Source organism: Bos indicus, chromosome 5 (assembly GCF_029378745.1).
Source record: "Bos indicus isolate NIAB-ARS_2022 breed Sahiwal x Tharparkar chromosome 5, NIAB-ARS_B.indTharparkar_mat_pri_1.0, whole genome shotgun sequence".
Lineage (NCBI taxonomy): Eukaryota > Metazoa > Chordata > Mammalia > Artiodactyla > Bovidae > Bos > Bos indicus.
This window is the reverse complement of record NC_091764.1, coordinates 31465302-31479689: the sequence shown is the minus strand read 5'-3', so window position 1 is coordinate 31479689 and position 14388 is coordinate 31465302. Positions and strand designations below refer to the sequence as shown.

Sequence of the window (14388 nt, the reverse complement as noted above, 5' to 3'; positions counted from 1 at the left end):
AAGTAAGAAGCCCTGGATTATTTTGAACAAAAATATTAGAGAGGAGAAAAGGTTTAGAACAATTACTTCACACATATTGTACAATGGTTTTTTTAAATGTTGTACAATGGATTTTAAGAATTTCTGAAATTTAAAGCATGTAAGGAAAATTGAATAACATTAATGTTAGAGTGAACCAGAAATATTATTTCTCCAGTAAGTCTCTGTGGAATAGGAATCAGTTCAGTTCAGTCACTCAGTCATGTCCGACTCTTTGCGACCCCATGAATCGCAGCACGCCAGGCCTCCCTGTCCATCACCAACTCCCGGAGTTCACCCAAACTCATGTCCATCAAGTCGGTGATGCCATCCAGCCATCTCATCCTCTGTCGTCCCCTTCTCCTCCTGCCCCCAATCCCTCCCAGCATCAGAGTCTTTTCCAATGAGTCAACTCTTTGCATGAGGTGGCCAAAGTACTGGAGTTTCAGCTTTAGCATCAGTCCTTCCAAAGAACACCCAGAACTGATCTCCTTTAGGATGGACTGGTTGGATCTCCTTGCAGTCCAAGGGACTCTCAAGAGTCTTCTCCAATACCACAGTTCAAAAGCATCAATTCTTCAGCACTCAGCTTTCTTCACAGTCCAACTCTCACATCCATACATGACCACTGGAAAAACAATACCCTTGACTAGACGGACCTTCGTTGGCAAAGTAATGTCTCTGCTTTTGAATATGCTATCTAGGTTGGTCATAACTTTCCTTCCAAGGAGTAAGCGTCTTTTAATTTCATGGCTGCAGTCACCATCTGCAGTGATTTTGGAGCCCCAAAAAATAAAGTCTGACACTGTTTCCCCATCTATTTCCCATGAAGTGATGGGACCAGATGCCATGATCTTAGTTTTCTGAATGTTGAGCTTGAAACCAACTTTTTCAGTCTCCTCTTTCACCTTCATCAAGAGGCTTTTTAGTTTCTCTTCACTTTCTGCCATAGGGGTGATATCATCTGCATATCTGAGGTTATTGATATTTCTCCTGGCAATCTTGATTCTAGCTTGGGCTTCTTCCAGCCCAGCATTTCTCATGATGTACTCTGCACAAAGTTAAATAAGTAGGGTGACAATATACAGCCTTGAAGTACTCCTTTTCCTATTTGGAAGCAGTCTGTTGTTCCATGTCCAGTTCTAACTGTTGCTTCCTGACCTGCATACAGGTTTCTCAAGAGGCAGGTCAGGTGGTCTGGTATTCGCATCTCTTTCAGAATTTTCCACAGTTTATTGTGATCCACACAGTCAAAGGCTTTGGCATAGTCAATATAGCAGAAATAGATGTTTTTCTGGAACTCTCTTCCTTTTTCCATAGAACTCTCTAAAGTATGTGAAGACTGTGACCTAAATTTGTGATCTATCAAGAAAAGTGAGGGCAGCTTTGAGATATGTAAGCACAAGTTCAGACAACTCAGGGAGGGATGTTTAAGAAGAGAAGATGATGCTGTAGAGAATGGGGACAATCATAGGCAATATCACCCAATTTCTATTTTATTCCAAGGAAACATCCTCCACAAATGGCCTTGAGGAACCGCAGCACCATCACCGAGTTTATCCTCACTGGGCTGTCAGACGACCCCCACATCCAGGCTCTGCTCTTTGTGCTCTTCCTGGTGATTTACCTCCTGACCGTGATGGGGAACCTGACGATGCTGCTGGTGATCAGGGCTGACTCCCACCTCCACACGCCCATGTACTTCTTCTTGAGTAATCTATCATTTGTGGACCTCTGCTTCTCTTGTGTCACTCTTCCCAAGCTCCTGAAGGACCTCCTGTCTGAGAAGAACACCATCTCTGTTGAGGGCTGCCTGACTCAGGTCTTCTTTGTGTTTTTCTCTTCAGGAACTGAAGCCTGTCTCCTCTCAGTGATGGCCTATGACCGCTATGCCGCAATCTGCCACCCCCTGCACTATGGCCAGGTGATGAGCAACCAGCTCTGTGTGAGGCTGGTGTTGATCTCATGGGGCCTGGCCTCTCTCAATGCATTTGTCATTGTGCTCCTGGCTATTAGCCTGGATTTCTGTGAGGCCCAAACCATCCACCACTACACCTGTGAGCTGCCTGCCCTTTTCCCCCTGTCTTGTTCTGATATCTCTATTGTTACCAATATCCTACTCTGCTCCAGCCTATTGCATGGGCTTGGAACCTTCATCCCAATCTTCTTCTCTTATGCCCGTATTATCTCCACCATCCTGAGCATCAGCTCCACCAAAGGCAGAAGCAAGACTTTCTCCACCTGCTCCTCCCACCTCATCGCAGTGATCTTGTTCTTTGGCTCGGGTTTTCTTTGTTATCTCATGCCTCCGTCTGGCTCCTCTTTGGATTTACTCCTCTCCGTACAGTACAGTGCAGTCACACCCATGCTGAATCCCCTCATCTACAGCCTAAAGAACAAGGAGGTGAAGGCAGCTGTGAAAAGGACATTGGGGAGATATCTATAATGTTCAGGCAGTGAACAAAGACAACTGGAAGCAAAATCACGAAGATTGTATTCCATTGCCTTTGCTCTTTTGCCCTCATCTCCTCTAATCACACGATGTCAGTAATTCTGAAGAAAGATTCCAGAGCTCACCCAAACACCTAATCCTGTTAGTCCAAGGAAGTGGCTCTTGATTTTGGTTCCCTATTTGGAAAGTCCATGCCGTTGGTTGAAAGAGAGTGTGAAAACCATCTTCCACAAAGTAGATAAATAAGACAAACAAAATAAAATGAGGTTAAGAAAAAAAGATACAACGACACAGGAGTTTCAGCATCTAACTATAAAGAGCTGCAGAGAGAACTAAAAACAAAGGAGATATTTGTTAAACAGAAGTTAACCTTTTCAAATCCCAACTACTTATAAATTCTTGAAGTAAAACTCTTGAAAAGCAAAATCCTTTGTTAACAAAAAAGTCAACAGTCTACATAGACTATCATGAACATGAGAACACTATATACTAAAGTTAAAAACATTGCCAACGCAGCCATCAATAGAAATAAAATCTATCCTTACATGAATTCATTAATAAGAAAAAAATTGTAAGTTTCTGAATGCTTAAATGCAATCATTAGAAAGATAATTAAACTTATCATAAGAAAAGGAGGATAAAGGGACTAAAAGCACAAATTAATATATTAGAAAAGAGAAAAATAGAAGCAATAAATAAATCGAGGCACTATTCAAAAAGATCAATTTTGACATAATTATGTAAATATATTGAAGAAAACAGAAAAAGAATCTAAGAGTACAACACTGATGTTAAGAATAAAAATTATAAGGTAACACTAAGATTTGTCTAAACAAACTGAAAGCAGGATTTTGTTTCATTTTAAGAAAATATAACCAAAAAAATAAAATTGAGCTATTTGATGTGTAAAACAAAACAAAAAACATTAGAATAAGCACAAAAGGACAATAAGCACTGATAGTTTTTCAGGTAAGTTTTGGCAAACTTGAATGCTTTTAAAATAATATGGAAAATTGTTAATGCTTTTCAGAACTAAAGTAACTGATTCAAAATATGAAAAATTACCACCGTCTCATGAATATTTAGACAAGTCAAAATGAAATGATCCACTGAATCTTAAAGTATACTGAAATAATAATAATATAAATAATAACCCATGACCAAGTAAACTTCTTATTGCTTTGATTCCTCAAATCAATAAGTTCAAGTGAGAATAATCTCATGTTCACCCTGATAGATTCTTAATAAGCATAAAAGTAAAATTCAACAATTTTGACCTCAAATATTTAATAATAAAAATTCTAATGACTCTTTTTTATTGAAGTATAGTTGATTTACAATGTTGTGCCAATCTCTGCTATACAGCAAAGTGACTCAGTTATAAACCTATAAACATGCTTTTCATATTACTTATTATTTATTTAACATTAAATAATATTCAAATATATGCTTCATGATATAATATCAAATTGGAGGAATTACAGTTATGGTTTTTCCATTAGTCATGTACAGACATGACATGGGACTATAAAGGAGGCTGAGCACTTGTAAAAGAATGAAACTGGACCACTTTCTAACACCATACACAAAAATAAACTCAAAATGGACTAAAGATCTAAACGTAAGACCAGAAACTATAAAACTCCTAGAGGAGAACATAGGCAAAACACTCTCCGACATACATCACAGCAGGATCCTCTATGACCCACCTCCCAGAATATTGGAAATAAAAGCAAAAATAAACAAATGGGACCTAATTAACCTTAAAAGCTTCTGCACATCAAAGGAAACTATTAGCAAGGTGAAAAGACAGCCTTCAGAATGGGAGAAAATAATAGCAAATGAAGCAACCGACAAACAACTAATCTCAAAAATATACAAGCAACTCCTACAGCTCAACTCCAGAAAAATAAACGACCCAATCAAAAAATGGGCCAAAGAACTAAATAGACATTTCTCCAAAAAAGACATACAGATGGCTAACAAACACATGAAAAGATGCTCAACATCACTCATTATCAGAGAAATGCAAATCAAAACCACTATGAGGTACCATTTCACACCAGTCAGAATGGCTGCGATCCAAAAGTCTACAAATAATAAATGCTGGAGAGGGTGTGGAGAAAAGGGAAACCTCTTACACTGTTGGTGGGAATGCAAACTAGTACAGCCACTATGGAGAACAGTGTGGAGATTCCTTAAAAAACTGGAAATAGAACTGCCTTATGACCCAGCAATCCCACTGCTGGGCATACACACTGAGGAAACCAGAAGGGAAAGAGACACGTGTACCCCAATGTTCATCGCAGCACTGTTTATAATAGCCAAGACATGGAAGCAACCTAGATGTCCATCAGCAGATGAATGGATAAGAAAGCTGTGGTACATATACACAATGGAGTATTACTCAGCCATTAAAAAGAATACATTTGAATCAGTTCTAATGAGGTGGATGAAACTGGAGCCTATTATACAGAGTGAAGTAAGCCAGAAGGACAAACACCAATACAGTATACTAACGCATATATATGGAATTTAGAAAGATGGTAACAATAACCCTGTGTACGAGACAGCAAAAGAGACACTGATGTATAGAACAGTCTTATGGACTCTGTGGGAGAGGGAGAGGGTGGGAAGATTTGGGAGAATGACATTGTAACATGTAAAATATCATGTAAGAAACGAGTTGCCAGTCCAGGTTCGATGCACGATACTGGATGCTTGGGGCTAGTGCACTGGGACGACCCAGAGGGAGGGTATGGGGAGGGAGGAGGGAGGAGGGGTCAGGATGGGGAACACATGTATACCTGTGGTGGATTCATTTTGATATTTGGCAAAACTAATACAATTATGTAAAGTTTAAAAATAAAATAAAATTAAAAAAAGAAAAAAAAAAAATAAAGGAGGCTGAGAACCTAAGAATTGATGCTTTCAAACAGTGGTGCTGGAGAAGACTCTTGAGGGTCCCTTAGACTGCAAAGAGATCAAACCAGTCAATAGTAAAGGAAATCAACCCTGAATATTCATTGGAAGGACTGATGCTAAAGCTGAAGCTTCAATACTTTGACCACCTGATGCAAAGAACCAACTCACTGGAAAAGACCCTGATGCTAGAAAAGATTGAGGGCAGGAGGAGAAGGGAGCAACAGAGGATGAGATGGTTGGATGGCATCACCAACTCAATGGACATGAGTTTGAGCAAACTCCAGGAGATGGTGAAGGACAGGGAAACCTGGCGCTCTGCGGTCCCTGGGGTCGCAAAGAGTTGGACACAACAAGAGCAGTTAAAAGAAGACAACACTATCACTCATATTACTTAACAAGGTTATGTAATTCCCTCCAGTGCAGTAAATTGATATTAAAATATGATATTTAATTATGGAAGAGGGGATCTACAAATATTTGGAGGTAATAATGATTACCCAAAAATCTAAGAAATCTCTAATTATTACTATTCCAAGAGAGTTTATTAAGGTAACAAAAAGCTTTCAGTTCAGTTCACTCAGTCTTGTCCAACTCTTTGTGACCCCATGAACTGCAGCATGCCAGGCCTCCCATCCATCACCAACTCCCGGAGTTCACTCAAACTCATGTCCATCGAGTCGGTTATGCCATCCACCCATCTCATCCTCTGTCATCCCCCTGCCCCCTCCTCCTGCCCCCAATCCCTCCCAGCATCAGAGCCTTTTCCAATGAGTCAACTCTTTGCATGAGTGGCCAATGTATTGGAGTTACAGCTTTAGCATCAGTCCTTCCAAAGAACACCAGGACTGATCTCCTTCAGAATGGACTGGTTGGATCTCCTCGCAGTCCAAAGGACTCTCAAGAGTCTTCTCCAACACCACAGTTCAAAAGCATCAATTCTTCGGCGCTCAGCTTTCTTCACAGTCCGACTCTCACATCCATACATGACCACTGGAAAAACCATAGCCTTGACTAGACAGACCTTTGTTGGCAAAGTAATGTCTCTGCTTTTCAATATGCTATCTAGGTTGGTCATAACTTTCCTACCAAGGAGTAAGCGTCTTTGAATTTCATGGCTGCAGTCATCACCTGCAGTGATTTTGGAGCCCAAAAAAACAAAGTCTGACACTGTTTCCACTGTTTCCCCATATATTTCCCATGAAGTGGTGGGACCAGATGCCATGATTTTGGTTTTCTGAATGTTGAGCTTTAAGCCAACTTTTTCACTCTCCTCTTTCACTTTCATCAAGAGGCTTTTGAGTTCTTCTTCACTTTCTGCCATAAGGGTGGTGTCATCTGCATATCTGAGGTTATTGATATTTCTCCCCACAGTCTTGATTCCAGCTTGTGCTTCTTCCAGCCCAGCGTTTCTCATGATGTACTCTGCATAGAAGTTAAATAAGCAGGGTGACAATATGCAGCCTTGACATACTCCTTTTCCTATTTGGAACCAGAAAAAAAAAGCTTATATATTCATATAATCAGTAGTTTCTCTATATACCAGCAATAAACTGAATATATATATATATATATATATTAGAAAAACATCCATTTGCTATGGCAAGGTCAATAGAAAAACCTCAGGATTAAGTTCAACAATAAGCACTCAGAACCCATATGAAGAAGCAACAAAACTAAGTAAATGACATAAAGTATGCTTAAATCAATAGATTTGATTTACAAATGTATTCATTAAGCATGCTTTCATCATCAAGTAACAAAATGTGATTAATAGTAACATAAATCATAACACTACTTATCATTGATTTAATATGAGATCTGGAGACAGAGCACTTCAGAGTTGGTTCAGTAGCTCAACAGAATTATTAATGATTCTATTAATTATTCTAGTTAATTATTAATAAAGCTTGCTCTTTCCATTCATTTGCTATGCCATTCTCTATTGATTTTTATCCTCACAAGTGCCCCTGCTGTTGCTACTCTAAATATCATGTTCTTATCCATCACAACACAAAGCTAAAGGAAGGGGAAGTACTGGTTTAGCCTGTTCCTGAACTTCATATAAACAGAATCATTCTAAATGCTAGAACTGAAAATACTGAAAGTATTCAAGTCTTGATGAGGAGGGGGAGGAATTGGATTCAATATACACTTATTCAGCACTTCAGTAAACTGTGTGGCAGTATGTGTTAAATCAAAACCATACAACTACTCTAAGGCCCAAGAATTACATTGCCAGGTATGTACCAAAGAATTATGAATGTATATATACAGCAAAGACATTACTGGGCTATTTATGACAACTTTATTCACTGCAGCTAAAAAAGGCAAATAACCAAAATGTCTATCAACTGGAGAATGGATAAATAAACTATTGTATATTCAATAATGGATAAATAAATAAATAATAAGTTAATAAATTAATAAATAATTTCTAAATAAATAATAAATATAATGCATAAATAAAATATTGTATATTTAATGGATAAACATTGTATATTCATACAAAGGAATATTTTACAAAAACAGGCTTTGGAAAACACATGGATAACAGAAGCCAGACACATATGATTTTATTTACATAAAGTCTGAGACTAGAGAATAATAACTAATAAGTGATGCCAGGACAGTGCTTGCCTGTGGAGAATAGGTTTACTAGGAAAAGGCATTATGGACCTTTCTAGCTAATGAAAGTTACTGCATCCTGATCTGTGTGGTGGTTACATAAGTATATATGAATGTAAATACTCATCAAGTACTATCTTTAAATGATTGCACTTCACCCTTTACTTATGTATTTTTAGGTAATAAAATATGGCATTTAATTTGCATTTCATGATAAATGGTTAACATCCTTAGCCATAACTGAATTCTTAGAAGCCAGTAACAAAACCATTGATATACCAAAGGAAATGAAAAAAAAAAAAAACAAAACAAAATGAAATAACACAAGTGACTAGTAAGGATTAAGCATATTGATGATTAAGCATATTGAAGATGATTGAGATAAACAATAATAGAAAAAAGTAATTTCTTTGTAAAATCATCTTCCCAAAGATTAAAATGTATCATTTGTATAGTTTTAGGAAATATAACCCCACATAAACACTGAGGGATAAGACTGATAAAGTCCCATCTATATAGTAGGGGGAAAACTATTATAGTTTGGTCTCAAAACTATAAATTTTGGGTATACTTAGTCCTAGCAGTTTCAATTTGTTTGAATTATTTCAACAAATTAGTTGGATAAATTCAAAATTTATTTAAAAATATTTACAACTTATGTATAAACTATGTTTACTGCATAGAAAATTTGTAGCTAGTATATGTAACAGTACGTGTGTCTGACTCTTTGCAACCCCATGGACTGTAGCCCACAAGACTCCTCTGTCCATGGAATTTTCTAGGCAAGAATACTGGAGTGGTTTGCCATCTACTGCTCCAGGGGATCTTCCTAAACCAGGGATTGAACCAATGTCTCTTGTATCTCCTGCATTGATATCAGATTCTTTACAACTGAGCCACCTGGGAAGTCTAGTATATAAATCTCCCCAAAATGACCTGCATATTAATTTATCAATAAAGCCAAAAGGATGTGCATAAAATTTCATTACCAGTAGCTCCCATAAGTATTAAGTACATATATTAAAATTTTTCACTTACCACAGGAAATTTAAAATTAATTCACAAAAAATCTTTTTCAAGATTTTAAAGGGTATGGAATTTGTGAAGTATATTTTACTCTTAAATGTCTTTTTTCCTCCTCTAATTCTGCCACCTCTGTCTACTTGTATATTTTATACCTTAACAAACAGGAAACTAAACTAAAAGATCCATTCTCAGACATGTTTTCTCAGTTCTCGTGGGTACATACTCTCCATATCCTACAGTTGGTTTGGTAAACAATGCCCTTCCTCCCATAGCAGGGCTGTACTTCCTCAATCCAACCACGATGAGGCATGATCCCAGCCATTGGTCTAGAAGTCACTGGGGGAGATAAGAGAGGGTAAATAACATCTTACCAGACATCTGCCTCAGGTTCAATTTCTCCATGGTCTTCAAGCAAGGGAAAAACTTCTATAATCTTGCAGAGAGTAGTAAGTCAATTCTACGGGCTCTGATGATTCAGGAAGTTGAAGCATATTCATCCAGATGTCCCCCTACCACAAGTCTCATGGTCCTGCTCCTTTTCTATTAAAACCCTGTATATGGAATAGGATATTTGCTGAACTGTAAATAAAGTGCTCTTTTGAATTCAGCTATTCTATTAGTCAGGTCCTGGGCCCATTTTCACCAAAGTCTACTCTTTGATTACAGGAGACAGGGTTTCCTTTAAAATGCTCAGAAAGGCTTTTTGAACTTCATATCATCCTCTAGGTTTGTAATTGGTTAATCCAAGGCTGTCATTTTATTTCTTTAGCACACCAATTACATTCCACAACAGCAAACTAAATGCACACTTCTTACAATTGTTATTGTTATTGTGCCTGCATCTTTCAATTACTAAAGATATTGCATATGCCAAAGCATTCCCTTCTATAAGTATCTCTTCCCAATTTACCACAGGTAAGAGATGTGTAGCTGTGATGCTGGGAACAAAGTAGAATGCAATGTAGTAGTATTTCCTTGTTCCTCTGGACAAGGAAACATGTTCAGAGACTGACATTTTTAGGTTGGGCCAGTATGCATAGAAGTTGTAATGGTGAAAGCATTTGCTGGATAGTTACCATTAGCATCTGCTATTACTATAAAATGAAATGGGAGAATGATAAATATATTAAAATTTCAGAAATCAGTTCAGTAAATAACATTAAACAAAGAAGATAATTAAGAAAGTAGATAAGCACAGCAAAATGGTAAAGAAAGCATAGGTTTCCTTCCTACAGATAGACAGATTAAAAATATGGCAAAAACAATAGCAATTGTTAGGCTTTACAGCTACTGAATAAAGTAATGGAGGACTTAGATGAAAGTTTGGCTTGGCAGACTGCATCTACCGTATACCTTGCAGACAGGTCCTATAGACTGAATCCTTGTTCCTCTCTCTTCTCCTGCTCTGGTCTTGCTTCTGCATTTTGCAAAACCTGAACTGAGTGTGTGCTGCTTTCTCAGTGTACTTGGTTAGGAGACCAAGGTGAAGCTTCTTAGAAGAGATATTTTTCAGGGTATTAAAACTTAATCGTTTTCTTCCCTGAGACCAGAATTGAATATATAAGTGGCATAAACCACCATTTCTAAAGTCAACAAGAAAGTTTTCTCACAAGCTAGTACAACTGCTAGTAAATTAAAAGGCTCATAATAATGTTCGTACCTGCTCTGATAACACTTAGGAAACAAATTCTTACATTTTGGGCATAAAGTAGAGAATAATGCCTCCAAACACAACAATCATCTTCAGTTGCTTTTTAACATTTTCTGCAAAACCTTTAAAACAAGTTAAAACGTTATTCTCGGGTCCACTACTGCAAAAATAAAAGACTAAGTTTAGTCTCCATCCAGCATGGTCAAGGAAATCCATGGTGTTGGAACTCTTCCTCTTTCTGATCTCCCCAAAATCTTCCCTGATAGGGGAGAATCTGAAATTTCTATGTAGAAGGTATTTTGTGTTGACAAACTGGTTGGGAGTTGAGAAGTGGAATTATTTCCTGCCATATCAGTAAACAAAGGATGATACAGTCATCAGCAATCCCAGCCACCATGGTTGGTGAGCTGGTGACCCTGAGGGAACTCAGGAAGGAAAGAATACCTGCCATTTAGCAGCCATCAGACTGCAGTCACTCCCCAGGGTGAGCCCTAAGGAAATTCAGCTTGTAGAAACACAAGATGCTAATAACCACAATAGCTGAGGCACATATCAAAGAATGATTTCAGTAAGCCTAGATTCTTGCATCTTCCCATAAATAGAAAAGTGCTAAATTCCCTAACCTGATAGATCTAATTTCTTTACTTAATAGTAATCTTTTGATGTTACCGATTACCTGCCCTTTGTTGCAAAACTCATATATCCTAGCTCCTCCCCTCACCTCCCTGGAGCACTTTCTCAGAGCTATCTGAAATGCTGTCTCCCAGGCTGCAGTAATATCTATGTCAGTTTTCAGTTTAATACACACTGAAAGAAAGAAATGAAAGTGCATGGAGGTTTAAGTGGGAAACAGATTTCAATACGATAATCTTGTATGTCAAATAGACAATCATGATAATCTTGTATGTCAGCCGCCATCATGAAAGTACTGAGTCAGGTTAGATACACGACAACTGGAAAGCATACCAGGCAGGATGCCATGAAAAGTACTAACAGAACTGTGATATTTCTTACCACTCTGCTTTATTTACCTATTACCCAAAGTTTTCCCCATCTGCCCATTCAGTAGAATTAGAGAACAAAGACTCAAAAATCTTTGGATTCTGAGTTTAAACATATAAAAATATTTGAAGGAATATACAACTAGATATGAAACAAACTGAGGAGAGAATTGGAAAGATATGCAGGAAAATTCATAGTAAGCATGGAGGGCTCTATATATTACCACCCAATTCTATTTATATAGATACTAAAGATTCACCCTCTACTAAGTTTGGAGGTATAAGAGTAAAGAATTCAGTCTTCCTTCCTACAGGGGGATCAGGAACATGATAAGCCTACTGAGAAGTCCACACAAAATATAATGCAATCACCAGAGATCTGAAAAATTAGTGTGGATTGAGTACATGTAGGCACAATCTTCTGAGCTTCTCTTGGTCTTAGAATGCCACAGAAGAACACCCAAATTCAAAAATGTGCGGCATGGTTGGTATTACTAGGAAATGAAAAATGATGAGCTATTAGTATGTCATGATAGATTTCCAAGAGAGAGATGACTAGAGGGGATGAGTTACGTGTGGAACAAGAGGCCAGCAAAGGACTAAAGCAGACCACTGTTTCCAAGTAACACCTCTCATCCCAGCACCACTGTAACTTTGTGCATGCATGCATGCTCAGTCCTGTCTCCTCTATCCATGAGATTCCTCGGGCAAGAATACTGGAGTGGGTTGCCATTTCCTTCTCCAGGGGATCTTCCTGACCCAGGGATCGAACCCATGTCTCCTGCATTGCCCACCAGGGAAGCCCATCCCAATGCTCATAGTGGCCTTATTTATAAGAGCCAAGATATAAAAGCAATCTCAGCATCCATCCACAAATGAATGGATAAAGAAGATAAGGCATATATACAATAGAATATTACTGTCATGAAAAATAATGAAATTTTGCCATTTCCAACAACATAAATGCACCTTAAGGGTATTATGCTTAGTGAAGTAAGTCAGAGAAAGACAAATACTCTATGTTTTCCTTTATATGTGGAATCTAAAAAAAAATAAATAAAAGAATACAATAAAATAGAAACAGACTCACAGATACAGAGAACAAACTAGTGGTTACCACTGGTGAAAGGGGCTGGAGGAAGGGCAAGACAGGAGAAGATTAAGAGGTACAAACTACTAGATATAAAATAAATAAGATACAATGTAACGTATAGCACAGGGAATACAGCCAGCATTTTATAACCACTTTAAATGGAATGTAATCTAAAAAAGTATCAAATCACTATGTTTACACCTGAAACCAATATAATATTGTAAATCAACTGTTCAGTTCAGTTCAGTTGCTCAGTCATGTCCGACTGTTTGCAACCCCATGAATTGCAGCCAGGCCTCCCTGTCCATCACATCTCCCGGAGTTCACTCAAACTCACGTCCATCGAGTCAGTGATGCCATCCAGCCATCTCATCCTCTGTCGTCCCCTTTTCATCCTGCCCCCAATCCCTCCCAGCATCAGAGTCTTTTCCAATGAGTCAACTCTTCGCATGAGGTGGCCAAAGTATTGGAGTTTCAGCTTTAGCATCATTCCTTCCAAGGAACACCCAGGGCTGATCTCCTTTAGAATGGACTGGTTGGATTTCCTTGCACTTTATACTTTTAATTTAAAAAGTCATTGACAGGGCTTCCCTGGAGGCTCAGTAGTAAAGAATCTGCCTGCCAGTGCAGGAGACATGGGTTTGATCCCTGGTCCGTGAAGATCCCACATGCCATGGAGCAACCAAGCCCATGTGCCACAACTACTGAATCTGTGCTCTAGAGCCCAGAAACCACAACCATGGAAGCCCGTGTACCCCAGAACCACCCCACAACAGGAGAGTAACCCCTCCTCAGCATAACTAGAGAAAAGCCCGCACAGCAAAGACCCAGCACAGCCAAAAATAAATAAATAAATAAATAAATTTTAAGTCAATTACAAAGAAAGAATTTTAAAGTCAGCCAGGGGAAAAAGGATGATAATTTACAAGGGAACCCCCAGTAGGCTATAGCAAATTTCTCAGCAAAAATGCCACAGGCCAGGAAGCAGTGAAATGACATTCTCAAAATATTGAAAGATAAAAACTGTCAGCCAAGAATATTCTATTCAGCAAATGCAAAATTAGATATGAAGGAGAAATAAGGACATTCCCAAACAAATGAAAACTGAGATAGTCATCAACGCAAGACCTGCCTAAGAAAAAAAAGAAAAGTTGAAAAGAGCTATTCTACCAGAAACAGAAGACAAAAGAACATAAAACGGTAAGGTGATAAATAGAATTATAAAATTAATGTTGATGTATGGCAAAACCAACACAATATTGTAAAGTAATTAACCTCCAATTAAAATAAATAAATATACATTTTTAAAAAATTGCAACTCTATATGAGAATATGTTTTAAACACTTTATTATCAACAACAAAAAGAATAAAATATCTAGGAATAAACTTAATCAAGGAGGTCAAAGACTTTGACACTGAAAACTATGAGACATAGTTGAAAGACACTGAAGCAGACAAAAAAGAAACGGAAACAGAGTTCATGCTCATGGATATCTATATTGCCTAAAGCAATCTACAGATTCAATGCAATCCGTATTAAAATCTCAGGGAGATTTTTCACAGAAATATAACAAAAAATACTAAAATTTATATGGA

The 14388-nt window shown here is 37.9% G+C and overlaps 1 protein-coding gene across 1 annotated transcript; it reads left to right on the top strand.

Annotated features, from left to right (window-relative positions):
- The first annotated feature begins 1540 nt into the window (after nt 1-1540).
- LOC109558700 (olfactory receptor 8S1-like) lies at nt 1541-2464 on the top strand. Its single transcript, XM_019960039.2, has one exon. The coding sequence runs from the start codon at nt 1541-1543 to the stop codon at nt 2462-2464; it is 924 nt and encodes a 307-aa protein (XP_019815598.2).
- Nucleotides 2465-14388: the final 11924 nt, after the last annotated feature.

Excerpts from the sequence above, each read along its gene's own strand:
- LOC109558700 (XM_019960039.2), top strand. The coding sequence starts at position 1,541 with ATGGCCTTGAGGAACCGCAGCACCATCACCGAGTTTATCCTCACTGGG.